This window comes from Hyposmocoma kahamanoa, unplaced genomic scaffold (genome assembly GCF_003589595.1).
Source record: "Hyposmocoma kahamanoa isolate Upper Pololo Valley unplaced genomic scaffold, ASM358959v1 210, whole genome shotgun sequence".
Taxonomy (NCBI): domain Eukaryota; kingdom Metazoa; phylum Arthropoda; class Insecta; order Lepidoptera; family Cosmopterigidae; genus Hyposmocoma; species Hyposmocoma kahamanoa.
This window is the reverse complement of record NW_020653731.1, coordinates 9,989,341-10,004,207: the sequence shown is the minus strand read 5'-3', so window position 1 is coordinate 10,004,207 and position 14,867 is coordinate 9,989,341. Positions and strand designations below refer to the sequence as shown.

The window sequence follows — 14,867 nt, the reverse complement described above, 5'->3', positions numbered from 1 at the left end:
ATTATTCCTCGAGTAAAGATTTATACGCAGGTGAACACCTATCTCGAGATGTCTTGTCTGTAGTCTTTATTTTTTTCCATCCTCTAAGGTAGTCTTACGCAAACGTTGTCTGTAGTGGTGATCTGTCATAGACAAACGCTCGAGTCAGGTGGTGATCTGTCATAGACAGCGCTATACCCGAGACAGAAATTCATTATTAAATAAAATTTAAATTACATTAAAATACATTTTTTGTTCACAAAACATATTAATCACAATACTTTTTAATATCAACAGAGCTCCTTGTGAAAGAGTTCGTCCAGGGAAGTACTGCCACCTTACCTATTTCTGCCGCCAAGCAGTAATTTAAACGTTATTGCATTCCGGTTTTGAAGGATTATTATATATATATATTATATTTATATTTTATATTATTATATATATAGGATATATTAAGGGTGCTGGTAAAATGACAAGCACTTGGGACTTGTCAACTTGTATCTCATGGCGATGAGCGTGGTGGCAGAGCCCCTCTTATCTTTGTGATTTAAAGCTTTGAATGACACTACAACTGTTATGGACAGGAGTGTTACCACCAGGCGCACAACTTGTTCGTCCCGTCACTTGGGTATAATATTTTAAAAAACTTAAAAACCAATAGAAAATACAATTGAGTGTGGACAAAAAGGTAAAGACTCTGCGTTGCCTGTTTTCAGTCTTTACTGTAACTAGCTGTTGGCTTGCTGCACCAAGTTAATGTGCGAGGTGTACACCAACTATATCTACTGCAAGTAATGATTATTGATACTTGGAGGCCTATACCCAGCAGTGGGTGAAGTCAGGCTGTATATGATGATGATGTATGATTATTGCCAATGTCATTACCATATTAATACATGATTACGATGTACTGCTCTCCAAAAGTATCGCAATGTACGCTTGACCGAAAGTACAAAGCAGGTGTATAACGCATATAAGGTTATAAAGAAATACCTAAATAAGTAACTAACACTTTATGCATAGTCAATACGGTTGCTCATAAAACATCGTGAAGGCAAATGTTTCAGTTTTTGAAAATTATTAGACGAAAAATCGTATCATTCCACGAAAAACAAAACCTGATCCTAAAGAACCTGATATTATTAAAGTCTGCAGCTGAAATTCTCTCTCCTTCAATGCGAAGTTTCCGTGGATAATTTTCGGCCGATTTTCACAATGCTACCTGCACGGGGCTCAAAATTTAATTTAGCACATTTTTTCGAATGAACACTGAATGCTTTTATTTCGAAATGGACTTTCTTTTTTCACTAGCGATATTTATGTTGGGTACCTACGACATTTTATTTTTAACTTAAACAAAGATAAATGGAGTCTTATCAGCTGATTGTATTTTACATGAAACGTTAAAAATTATCGTTTAAATAGACTTTATAGAGAAAATTGTTCCTTATTTATGTATCTACAGATAGTAAATATACTCGGCAACACGGTGTAGTATCCGATATTGTAACTAAGATTTAAACGTAGGGTGGGCACGGAGAGGCGGCAACTCTGTTTTGGGCATCTAAATTTTTAATCCAACTTTCCCCGACTAACCGATTGTATTTGAAAGCAATTTTGGAACAAAAAATTAAGATGTATATTTGTTATACTCTACTCGAAGAACGATGAAGGATGTTAGGAAGTAACATAATCAAGCAAATTTAGTCTCCAAAATTGTTCTAATATTCAACTCACTACGTACATCAACTCCCCGACTGCCTCAACTTTGGCAGTACATGTCTGTGGGCAGTACAGTAAGCGTAACGAGTCCCGAAAGTTCTTGCATATTCAAGAATACTGGAGAAGTTACTGCCTGAAAGGTATTGAAGTAGCCTGGATGCGAACAAGGTTTTGGTTGGTTCCGCATGACAGCGAAAGTGTTGATTTAATAACTTTAGAAAAAATATATAGTACAATTGAGGATACACGCTGATTACCATACGGTGTGAAAACAAGCACCCTAAAAATTTTTACTTAGCCCAAGCAAAATGAGCCGAATTAGTACGGAAAAAAAAATTAATTTGAGCTGAGGTAGTATAATAATAATAATAATAATAATAATAATAATAAAATAAAATAAAATAAATACGAAAATAATAATAATAATAATAATAATACACCAAGAGCTCGCTCTCAAGTACGGACTAGTGCAACAGAGGTTGCCATATTACAAGTATTCACCGGAGCCAATACTCGAAGTCGAGGGTATTTCTTGTGGACGTGACCATCCCGCATGACAAGGGTCTCGTGAAAGCTGACACCGAGAAACGCCGGAAGTATCTCGACCTGGCGCACGACATCACCGACATGTGGGAAGTGGCCTCCACTGAAATAATCCCAATTTTTTTGTCCGCAAATGGGTTAATTCCAGTCAGCCTTTCTAACAGCTTGAGGCGGTTGGATTTCTGTGGCGTGTCGCTTCCAGCACAAATGCAGAAGGCGGTCCTGCTCGATACGGCACGTATTGTTCGCCGATTCTTGGACCTGAGTCCCTGACCCCGGCCGACTGTGCCATAGCCGGGAAATACCGCCTCTCCCATTTAAAAATTCAAAATTAGTCTTTTAGGCCTTGGGAGAGGCGAGAGTTTAAAATAAACATAATAATAATAATAATAACGTTTATTCCTCCACAAAAATACGTACATATAGTTCTTAGTAATTTAAGATACATACAATAACTTATTTTTGGGAGCTGATGCTTGTTAAAGGCTTAACGCCTGTACTACAAGTCACCAGGCTCTCACCCTTGGAAATGACACAAGACAATCTTAAGGTATTACTAAGATTAATTGTTTATAAAGGAAAAACATTTAAATAGTGAAAAAAATACATTTGACATTATTGAACAATATACACCTAAAAGATCAAACTTAAATTAAAATTAAATTTAAAAACTTTTTTACACGTAAAAGATATTTGACTATGAGTGCGTGTTGTATTATGTGTGTGTTTGTGTATGTGTGTGTGTGTGTATGTGTGTGTGCGCGCGTGTGCGTAGTTACGGAGATTTATATATAGAGATCCTACTCTACCCAAAGCTCCAGGTCCTTGAGTCATGCAATCGGACGAAGTAAAGCTTCAGTTTCATCGTAATTCAATCCTTGCAGCCAGTTTGCCAACTTCTTTTTACATTCGAACTTATTTAGTTGAAAGATGTTTAGTTCACGGTGGAGTGCATTGTACAGAAAACATCCCAGGAAACAGAAAAATCTGTGAGTGAAGGCAGTCCTGAGACGGTCAGAAGTAGCCACTATGCAATGTCGTCTATTAGAGCCGCTGTCGTATGGAGTGAGGGAATGTTGCTTCAAAACAGTCCAGAGAACGAATAACTGTCTAACAGTTAGAACTTGACAGAAAGAGTAAAGACCTCTCGTTGGGTAGGGTTTGAAGCAGGCAACCTTTAGTAAAGCTCTTTGTGCTCTTTCTATAAGAATAAAATTACCTTTAGCAGTCCCACCCCAAGTAGTAATGCAATAGGTTAGTAAACTTTGTACTAGAGCAAGATACACCATTTTCATGATGTATCTTTATGAACACGTTCATAAATTTCACACTTTCAGAACTTTTTCACAGATGGCGTCACTACGGTACGACAACGCCATCTGTGAGAAATTTGTGAAAGTTTTTCTTTTTAAAAAAGTCGTTAAAAATTAAAAACAAAGATCTGCAACAAGCAAATGAAAGATTCGTAAAATCCGCTGGTTCATTCCGTGGATTAGTTGGCAGAGCGTCTAGTACAGATTACTGGAAGGCGTTGGTTCGACTTCAACCGAATCGAAGGAACTTTTCTTAGTGTTCGACCTTTGTATTGATAATAAATTTAACATTTTGTTATTTATCTCCTCTTATTCTAAATTAATCATTACGTACTAATTGACTCCCTTGTTCTACAGAGAGACGTTGGCTCTCAATGTGTATTCTACTTCACTGCGTGTGTTCTTTGTGTGTTGTCTTTATAATGAGGAGTGTACAGAGGAACATTAAGATCAGGTGCCACCGTCACGATTCCACCATTGCAGCTCCCGCCGAAAGAGTAGAGCTGACATCGTTGATGCCTGGCATCGTAAGACCACGCGACTATCACGTTCGTTCCTTCCCCGAACCTGCAAAATGTGGAATAGTCTCCCTCCTGCAGTATTTCCGTTGCACTGATATGAGGTTCTTTAAAAAGCGTGTCAACAGGGCTCTCAACGAGCTGACAACTGCCCAATTGTCAGGGTAGTCTGATGTTGCAAATGTCCATGGGCGATGATGACCACCTCCCATCAAGGAGCTTGTCTGCTCAATTGCCTCTTCTTATTAGTGTGCCGCTTCTCTACGAATGTTGGCGAACGTCATAGTTATACCGTATGCTAATGTGGAACCAGTCTCTCAGATTTTTCAACCACGAGGTTTTTCTTCAGCCACGACTACGGTTTTTTTGGATTTTCATTATTACTTGAAAAATCCGGTACCTATTGCCCCACATTACGTGGCCAAAATACAGCAGATTCCTTTCCTTTACAGTTCTGCTTTACATTGCCCCTTACTTTACATTAAAAAAAAATCAAGTACCTGATCATTATTGAATATTATCCTAAAGATAATACTGAACAAACGTTTACCACTTACGATGCAGCAGATGTTGTTTGCTATAACGACCTCGGTGGCTTAACGATTTACATTGAGGGCGCTGGATGCGGTAGGACCAAATGAACTTTTCTATATTGGTTCTGGTCTGTGGGTTCTGAGAAGTGAGTCAGAGTGAATGCTTTGAAACTCACAGTATAGGGAATTCCCTAGTTTGAGACCAGACAATTGATGTGGTTGTTAGGCACATACATTCTGTGACTTTGTTACATTTCGCACATAAGACTGGGAGTGGAGGGAGAATGCACCTACGTACATTTTTTTTAAATCTTTATTTATTTAGGAACTTTTGTACAATGTATATGCCAGTTCATGGCCTCCGTGGTCGAGTGGCTTGCACACCGGTTTTCATGGTGTCGCTATCTCAGAAGTCCCGGATTCGATCCCCGGCTGGGTCAGTGGATAAAACGAACTTTTCTATTTTATCTCGGGGCTGGGTGTTCGTGGTACAGTCGTTGTTTCCGTCTTCCATAACACAAGTGCTTTAGTAACTTACTTTGAGACCAGAACAACGTATGTGATGTTGTCTAATATTATATTATTAGTTCCATCGTATCCTAAACTATAGCTTACATGTCTAGGTGGCGCTGCTGGAGAGCCGATTCAGCAAAAAGTAACAGGCTTTTTGCCTGTTTCGTAAAGGATTGCTTAGTATAGAATTTGTAGCACCTGCGGATGTTCGGTTGATATGTAGGTCTCTCATCAACGTCACCGGGGCGAGTGGTGAATGTTAGCGGGATCCCACGAACCGGCACCGGTGAGAGAAGGTGCATATTGCATAGTGCATATCTATTGGGCGAGCTTTTCTCGCCGGATGGATCCACGAAGGAGAGTCCCACATTACCCCGGCATGTCATCGCCCGCGGCAGGGGATGCGTAATGCATTTTCATGTGTATAAAAAAAAAGGTCTGTCGCCAACGCCGCACTCTGTTGCTCGTACCGGACACATTCCAGTAACAAGTGATATGCGTCTCCATTTTGAGTCACCTATTATTATAATAGTGATGACAAACAGCAAATACGGATGAAAGCCATAGTAAATTATTTTGCTCAGAACATGCACTATGACAATTTAATGCATGTGGCTAGCTTTACCTACATTTCGATACACGATACTGAGTAGGTACGTGATGTACGTACATTATGAAATACATTTATTGAAAATGCTTGAAATTCCAGATGCTCTTATTTAATTTAAATTATATTATTCTAAATGCTTTTAATCTAAGAGCTTTTGACTGCTTTTAATACTAAATTGTTTTATTGTAAAAGCTTTTATTCTAAAAATTTAATCATATTTTTTTTATTTTAATAGCTTTTAGTCATTTGTGCTATAAGCTAGTAATTTTCATTTTCGAATGTACACAAGTTGTAGAAATTTGAACCTTATTCATCATATCTTTGTCTTCTAATTTTCATTTACATTTCAAAGGAAACAACCCGTGCTAAATTATGGATTGTGATACTAGTCTAAAAACTTCTGAAATGCAAATATATTTGATGTTTGAACTTTCGTTTCACAGAAGATAATTCGAACTTCATAAATATTGTGTCAAAAAAACAGACCGTACAAAGGGCTCCTAAGAAACTTGTTAAAATATTATCTAGCTAGACATCGCGGCTAATTATCTGGGAAAGAAAACCGTGGTACCTGGCACCAAAGATCCCAATGAAATCATGTCCATAGACGGCTTTGTTCTGTAGGTAAAACCTTCTATCATAAGCACCATCCCTAATTTCTTGTTAAATATTGTCACTTCATTCTACTACCTCGTTTGTACACAAATTATGCTCCAAGAATTCGAAGCGCTTACGCAAATCTCTAAAATGATTAAACATGCTAACTCTTGACTAATAACACTTTCAGTAGCAGAACAGCTCCTTGCGAAAGAGTTCGTCCAGGGAAGTACTGCCACCTTACCTATTTCTGCCGCCAAGCAGTAATGTGAGCAATACCATGTTTCGGGTTTGTAAGGGTAAGGGTGCTGGTGAAATTACAAGCACATGGGACTTGTCAAGTTATGTCTCAGGGTGACGGGCGCAGTGGCAGTGCGCCTCAGATCTTTGCGATTCAAAGAGCTGAGTGGCCTTGCAACTGTTATGGACTGGCGTGTAACTTACCATCAGGCGCACAAATTGTTCCTCCCGTCACTTGATATTATAAGTAATTTCTTCGTTTTTTTTTCCCTTTTCTTTGTATGTCATAGATTTAATTGTGCACCGTCTATTATATTTATCTGTTAAGGTTCATTTTATTGTGTTGTTGTTTGTGAGGACCTATAATTGGCCTTCAGTTTTTACTGTTAACGACTAATTTACTTTAAAGCTGTTGGTCTTCCTAAGATAAAATAAATAAATAAAAAAACTTAATTACTATTTACTTTATTTCTATAGGGAACTACATATTACATTTATATTACATAATAATATATTATATAATATACTTATAGCTTGACTAAACATGTGTAAACGTTAAACTACTTAAAATTTAGTTAAAACTTAATAAAATATTTTTTAAATACCAAGTGACGGGACGAACAAGTCGTGAGTCTGGTGGTAAGCGACACGCTTGTCTATAACAGTTGCAGTGGCACTCGGTGTTTTAAATCACAAAGATCTGAGGAACACTGCCACTGCGCCCGTCACCCTACGGCATAAGTTGACATGTCCCATGTGCCTGTAATGTCACCAGCACCATTACCCTTCAAAACCGTGACACAGTAATGCTTACATTACCGCTTGGTGGCAGAGATAGGTGGCAATACTTCACTGGACGAACTCTTTCACAAGGAGCTCTACTGCTCCTAAAACTTGTACTACTTCGTCACTCAATATGTGTAAACCAGCCACAAAGTTGTCACAGGCATGGTTCTTTGGGAGAAGACGCGGATCCAGTACGCCGAGACCCCTTTGCAAATTTTTACAATTAATTTTTTATTTTCAAACATGCCAGGTAGCAGTACCGTAGGTAAAAGTAACTAAAGAAAACAAGATAAAAAAAACTAGCATGGGAAACGAATTTATGAATAAATTGGAGTTATAACGCTGAGAGAGAAGTTCGCCATTTCAACGTCTCATAAATTTCACCTTCAACTCACGGTGACGCGCCACTCACTAGACGAGCTACAGCGGTGTGAGTGGCAAGGGGTGTACTGAGGTGTGCTACGCTTTCAGTGAAAGAAAGATACAAAACATTTATCATATCGCAACACAACACAAAAACAAGAGAAAAACAGACAAATTGCCATAGCGTGGGTAGCGGCGCTTGTTATAAGGGAACTGTAAAGTGCGTTCTTTGCATCGTTATAGTTTTTGAGGCCTCTCGAGCTTATAACTCTTGTGCTAAACTCTGAACGGCAAAAAATGAAGCCAACATCGCACCATAAGCTGACCTGCAGGATTACTAGTTTTATTAAAGAAATCCAGACTCATGGAGTATTAAATTTAGAGGAACTCTAAAAAAAGGTTGAATTATGACAACAATTATGTAATATTGCACGTCGCGTCTGATCGGCTAGTCTGGAAATCTTTGGTAGAGACCTATGTTCAGAAATGGACGTCTTTCGTTTTAATATATCATAAATATACTTACAAAGTAAAACTTAAAATAGTACAGCCAATAACAGGTTTTCTAGAATAAAATTTAGTATATAGAGTGTTCATTTGCATTCTTGCCATATTTAAGAAATTAATAATAGAAAAAATTCTAAATCGTCTAAAAACATTAAAAAGATTCTGTTCAATAATTTGGCTAATTGTATCTTGTAAAGTTTTGCAAAATTGTCTCAAGTCGTATGCACCATGCAAGTGACCTCGCCACCTGCTACACCGACCGATACGTAATCTTTCTCGAGCGCTTATTAACCTTTTTTTTTAATTATGATTATGTACTAGTATTATTATAATTTACTACTTATTTGCTTTAATTTGAAAGTTCACTGAAATATGTTTTTTTGTGACTTAGATTTGGTACTTACGAACGTTAGGTTACATGACGAGAATAGAATGTGGGGGGTGTTAGCGTGATGTAGACGCAGGTATGGAAAGCAAGGTCGACTGAACTACAAATCCTCGATACGACACATAAACAAATGTAAAAATTTTAATATACCTCGTTTAATTTTTAGAAAGTTATTGATGTCGTTTTACTCATTAGGTAACATAATTTGATACCTCTTATATTTAAGGAATAATCACCTGAGCACACTTAACCATTACACCCTGTATAACAAAACGTTTATGTAATTTGAAAAAAGAATGACTGCATCGTCTTTTGATTTCGATTTAACGTTCTGGTATAAGTGTCCACTGATTTATATAAACTTTTATGTATAGGCAAATATTAATTTTATTTACTTTTTATTTTTTATAATATTCTCACATCCACACCAATTACTTGGTCTCAAACTAGATAATTTAATGAACAAAGATTTTTTTGTAATAATAGTGCAAGACACACCTAGAAAATTCCCTGTATTTTAAGTACCAAAAAAACGGATTTAATTCCGGGGCGCTACCCAGATAACCCACAGTAGAACCAATTTAAGAATTCCCGAATCGGCACAACCGAAAACCAAACCTGGAACCTCCTTGTCCAGCGTCCAGTGTCCAAAACCGTTGGATCACCAAGGTCAGACGACCTCAGAACGCCATATAACAATTTACTTAGAGTAAGTTCTATCATTTAAGTTTTAAAACTAAAGACAAAGAACTTAACAAACAACTGCTAAGTTAAAGCCAAGTTTAAAGCTAAAGCTCTTATATTAAGTATCGTGTTGAGTACATTTCAAGCAATTTAGCACCGTAGGTCACTGTCCTAGCACTAATCCTTGCAGCTTGCACACATATCTAGATCTTAACTTAGTACAAACTTAGCACTGCGATTAAGTAATGTAAATTGAACTCTATATCCTAGGTTGCAAAGTTGTCGGAACAATATGTAGAAATTTGCATACAATACTGTGTAGAGACTCCATGAAAGCCATTTTGGATATTTTTTATTACTGTGAAAAATTCTTGTGTATTATTTTAGCGTAAATTTTATATCAGTCAACAAACCTACTAAATTATCTATACATGCATTGTTAATTAGTTTCAGACAGAAATATGTATGTAAGTACATTGACGTAAGATGATTTGCTTTAGAATGGTCAAAATGTATAATTTTAACGCTGACTATACATGGTGGGCATTAGCTAGTTTGATTACAAATAAAAACAAAGATACATTGCAATGGCCCCTAGCCCGAGGGGGCCTAGTACCTTACAACTTGATTTTTTGAAGGTCTCTTCTTCGCGACACACATATTTTTGTTTCGCAAGTAGTAAATAAGAAATCATGGTCACCCTAGGAATGTGTATAAGTTTATGATTTATTCTCCGAGACCGCACTGCGGTGGTGGTGGAATAACGGGGATCTGTTTTTTTAATGTCAAAGTGTTAACATAGATATATACACGCTGAAATAAAAAGTGTACCATTTCAGCAAAACTATAATTTTTGTATGTTTTTTTATTTTTAAAATGCTAACCTCAACAATTGTCGTCAGTTGTCAAAAAACTGTCCACATACCGTATGGGAACTCAAAATATTTGGCATATTATTTGGCATGCAATATAATAAAAAAAGGTAATACAATTGAATAATAAAACATACGTCATGATCTATCACACCTAAGATTATAAGTAAATTTAAATGTAAAGTAGACGTGTCTAGACCTACTTTTGAAAGCAATGATATTTTTGAAATCTGTCCAATGTGCTTGTAGTTCTAGGAAGAGCCCTGATGTTTGCAATTAAGATAATTAACTATTTAGTTCAGACACAGATGTCTTGCCCTAAACGCAATGTTGCAAGCTTAACACTTTTCATGTCAGATTTATAATGTAAGAAATATATGAAAATTTATATCTTAAAAATTCAATAAGCACAGCTACAGAGCACTACGAAGTACATGAACCTAGCTGATATTTTATTGTTTAATAAACACAACTATCAAAATACAATCAATAATATAAAATATTCAAAAACAAAAGACATATATGGCATAAAATAGTAAAAATTCAAAAAATTTTCTTTCACAAGGGCTATAAGAACAATTAATAGCTTTTTTATGTTACCAAGTGACGGAACAAACGTGTGGTAAGTGGCACGCCTTTTTTTTTTTTTTTTTTTTAAGTAAGTGGTAAGTGGCACACCTACCCATAACAGTTGCAATGCCACTAAGAGCTTTAAATCGTAAAGATCTGTGGGACACTGCCACTGCCAATCACCATGAGACATTAGTTGACAAGTCCTATGTGCTTGTAATTTCACCAGCACCCTTACTTTTCAATACCGGACCACAGTAATGCTCACATTACTGCTTAGTAATTATGCACACGCTACTGCTACTAAACTTAAGGTTATGTAGAGGTGGATGTCTTCGCAAGATCACTGTCTTATTTCGAGGACTTTCAAAATTCTTTATGTTGAATTGGAAAGTTTCTGTATATAAAATCGTTATTATATATAAATAAATTAGTAACAATAAAAAAGGCACCCCGGATTGGCATGTATTTTTGTAATAAAATAACCTTGGCTAAGTTTTTTTTTGTAAATTCTTAACTTAAAGTTGGACTACCTCGCTGTAAAAATCAAAACTGACTGGCCAAATATTTTTGTTATAAAAACCAAAGAACAAATTTTGCTAATTACATTTTTTTACAGTCATTCGTGTGTAAAATCACCCGAGGAATTATAAAAATTCATCCTCATATTATGTTAGGATTATCCTTGTGTAAATGTAAATTTTTTTGACAACGTATTTTGTACATGTACGTATAATGAAAAAATACAAACTTTAGCATAAATTTCTCTAGATATTAGAGTTATAAAAATAATGGAATACTTTACTGGAATGGTAGAAGCGAGTAATTATCCAAATATGTATTTTATTGTACGTGAAAAACATCAAATTATTTCTTAGCTCAGTTGGTAACAGCGGTAGCCCTGTAACGGCAACAGACCAGTTAGATCGATATATGTAGATAGCAGCATTTTACCAAGCTACACATTTATGGATATTGTTCCGTTGCTTTAGTTAGAGGCGATATATGAACAAAAGTATATAGTTTGATGTGCTGCTAACTGTACATAAACATGAATCTCCATAACTATTCTTTATCCTATGACAACTAAAGAGTAGTGCTGCTTTTTTGTTCTTAGTTCTTAGTCAGCATTTGTGTGGTATTAAAAACTTTTGGTTCAAGGTGAATTACGGCCAATTCTCCATAAGAGGCTGACAAAACAAATTTAACGATTAACGAAATACTGGGTGAAATTTATATTAGCGATATTATGAGAGATGATTTAACCCGTCAATGAGAACGACCTTTGCAGTACAGACTTCCTTTAAAGCGAAACAAAATCAGCTGTCCGGTAATTTTGGCCGTTATCTGTGTGCGGTGGTAGGCGGGGACCCAATTCCGGCATGCCACCATTACGGTATACCAATACGCACACGTTCCTGATCTGGGGGCCTACCATAACCTTTCCAAAAACAATCTTATTTCAAGGTAAGCTTAAAGTAAGAGTATTGTAATATTACTCACATTAGTACCACGACGAACCAGTCAACCAAGCAATGTATTATTGCAAAAGTGATTAAAAGAACGAATGATTTCCCAATATTGTCTATTGCTTACTAAAAATAGGAAAGAGATAACGCTATGTGAACTGTATAATGCCATCTCTTTCTTTTTTGATGTTCCGAATCGTCTTATCATAGTATAATGTTTAAGTACTAGTTATTTACATTCAGAGAATTTTGATTGCTAAAAAAAGAATGTCATAGTAAAATCTATTAAAATTACGTTGTTTTCAATAGCTATACCGCATTTTCATGAAGAAAAATAAATTAAACAAGCTGAGTCTTCATAGTCACGTTGTGAATTCGGAACTATAGTCTAGTGTCAACAGTTAGTTTCGCCAAGGAGCATATAGATGGCGCTGTCATAATTTTACGAAATAAACATCGCGTATTTTTATTTAACGAAAAATTATTTCCTATGTGCTAATAAATAAAAAATAAACAAAATTGAATAGATATGTGTAATTAAATAAGTTCAACTTAACTTTTAATCATTACAAATCAATATTATGACAATAAAACAGAAAACAATATTGTTTCCATTGCATCCGTGTAACTATTTTAAGATTGCTAAATTTGACGTAAGAGCAATATTACTTTAATGTCAAAGTCGCGTCATGGTACGAACTGAGTGAATGAATAGTCATAAAGCTGCCAATAAAACATCATAGTTTTAACATTACAATAAACTTACTTTAAGCGCGTTAAGATACGAAAAGTCAATGTAAGGTTAAAGTAATCTTGTTTTAAGAGGTTGTGGTAGGCCCCCTGTTCTGCTGTCGACGCCTGTATACGGGGGTGGTGCGTTCGATGGCCATGTATGGAGCGCCCATATGGGCAAATAGCCTCACCGCTCAAGGCAAGACCCTCCTGCGGAGACCGCAGCGAGTCATAACGGTCAGGGTGTCGAGAGCATATCGCACCACCTCTTACGAGGCGGCATGCGTCATGGCAGGTACCCCACCATGGGATCTGGATGCAGAGGGGCTGTCAGCTTTCTATTAGCGGTCGGCAGAGCTGAGCTCCGAAGGGGAGAAGCCACTTCTGGAGCACATTAATCGATGGCGGATAAACATCCGACGGGCCGTGTTCCGGAAGTGGCAAGAGAAGCTGGAGGAGCCGAGATCTGGCCACTGGACCATCGGAGCGATTCGACCAGTCCTGGCAAAATGGGCGGATCGATCCTGGGGAGGCATCTCCTATCACCTTGCGCAGGTTCTGACGGGACACGGTTGCTTCGGCAAATACCTGTGCAGGGTGGGACGAGAACCGACGACCGTATGTCATCAGTGTGGCTGCGCCGAAGACACGGCCTAGCACACACTGCAGGCATGTCCGGCGTTCGACGAGCAGCGGTCAACCCTGACCGCAGTGGTGGGGCACGACCTATCCCTGTTGACCGTGGTGCGAGCCATGGTCGGCAGTGAGAGGGCGTGGAATGCGGTGGCCTCCTTCTGCACCGATGTATTGCCGCGGAAAGAGGCGGCGGAGCAGGAGCGAGAGGAAGACCCTTCCTCTCATCCTATGCGCCGCAAACGTTTAGGGCGCAGGCGGCTGGCCTATGCCCGCCAACTGCCGCCCTGACAGTGAACCCTGGGTGGCAAAACGGGGGCTTTGTCACTCACTGGGCAAGGGTTCACGGGTTGGTTGGCATGACAAGTATTCCCGACATGCCATTAACGACGGAGTGGAGAATATCTCCCAGACGTGGGTCCGCAGTCGCGGACAACCGCAGGCGGGGCCGTGGATCGTAAACCACGTGGCCACAGCCCCGTCCCATGCGGAGTGTGGGAATACCCGGGGGTTTTTAGTGAGTAGGAGTCTCACATAACCACCGCGCCTCCCCGTGACGCGGTGGTATCCATGACGGATTTTCCGGGGAAATGTGGGAATACCCGGAAAGAAAGAAAAAAAAAAGGCCCCCTGTTCTGCCTGGAACAACGCCCGTGCCGCCGTGTTCACGAAATTGAGAGAAAGCACGTTCTACTGCCGGTCATTGTCACTGCCAAGATCAGTAGTCAGGACAAGTGGCGCCTGTGGAAGCATTCGCCGATATCATAATAGCGCGCAAGGATGAGGCAGAGAGGGATCCGATGCCTCCCAATTCGTCGTAAAAGACTACATGGCCCAACAACCATAACGGGAACGGGCAGTGGACAAGGGGTTTTGCCATGTTGAGAGTTCCCGGGTTGGTGCGTGCTCTCGATGTGTTCCGGGGATGACACTATGTGAGTTTTCTCTAACACCTTGCTCCTTCATCAGAACATCGAAGATTCCGAAGACGGACGACCGCCGACGGGCCATGAAACGCTACAGTGATGTCATGACCCGCCACGCAACGGTGGAAAACGGAACACCCTGGGAGTTTAGTGCAGACGGGCTGCTCCCCTCAGTCCAGATCTACATAATTCTGACCCTTCGAGTGTTTTTTTCCATTTTTAGTTGTTTCGATTCCCGGCTCAAGCAAGCTTTTCAAAAAATCTGTGTATGCAGTAATTTGTCGCGCGCCTGCATTGATGCAAATGCGCGAGTGCATTGATGCAAATACGCGACTACATCGGTACAGTCGCTTGAATTCGGTTGAATAA

General features: G+C 38.6%; 1 protein-coding gene across 1 annotated transcript; it reads left to right on the top strand.

Annotated features, from left to right (window-relative positions):
* The first annotated feature begins 13,095 nt into the window (after window positions 1–13,095).
* LOC113227367 lies at window positions 13,096–13,863 on the top strand. Its single transcript, XM_026460261.1, has 3 exons — window positions 13,096–13,234; window positions 13,295–13,557; window positions 13,609–13,863. The coding sequence occupies exons 1-3, from the start codon at window positions 13,096–13,098 to the stop codon at window positions 13,861–13,863; spliced, it is 657 nt and encodes a 218-aa protein (XP_026316046.1).
* The last annotated feature ends 1,004 nt before the right edge of the window (window positions 13,864–14,867 follow it).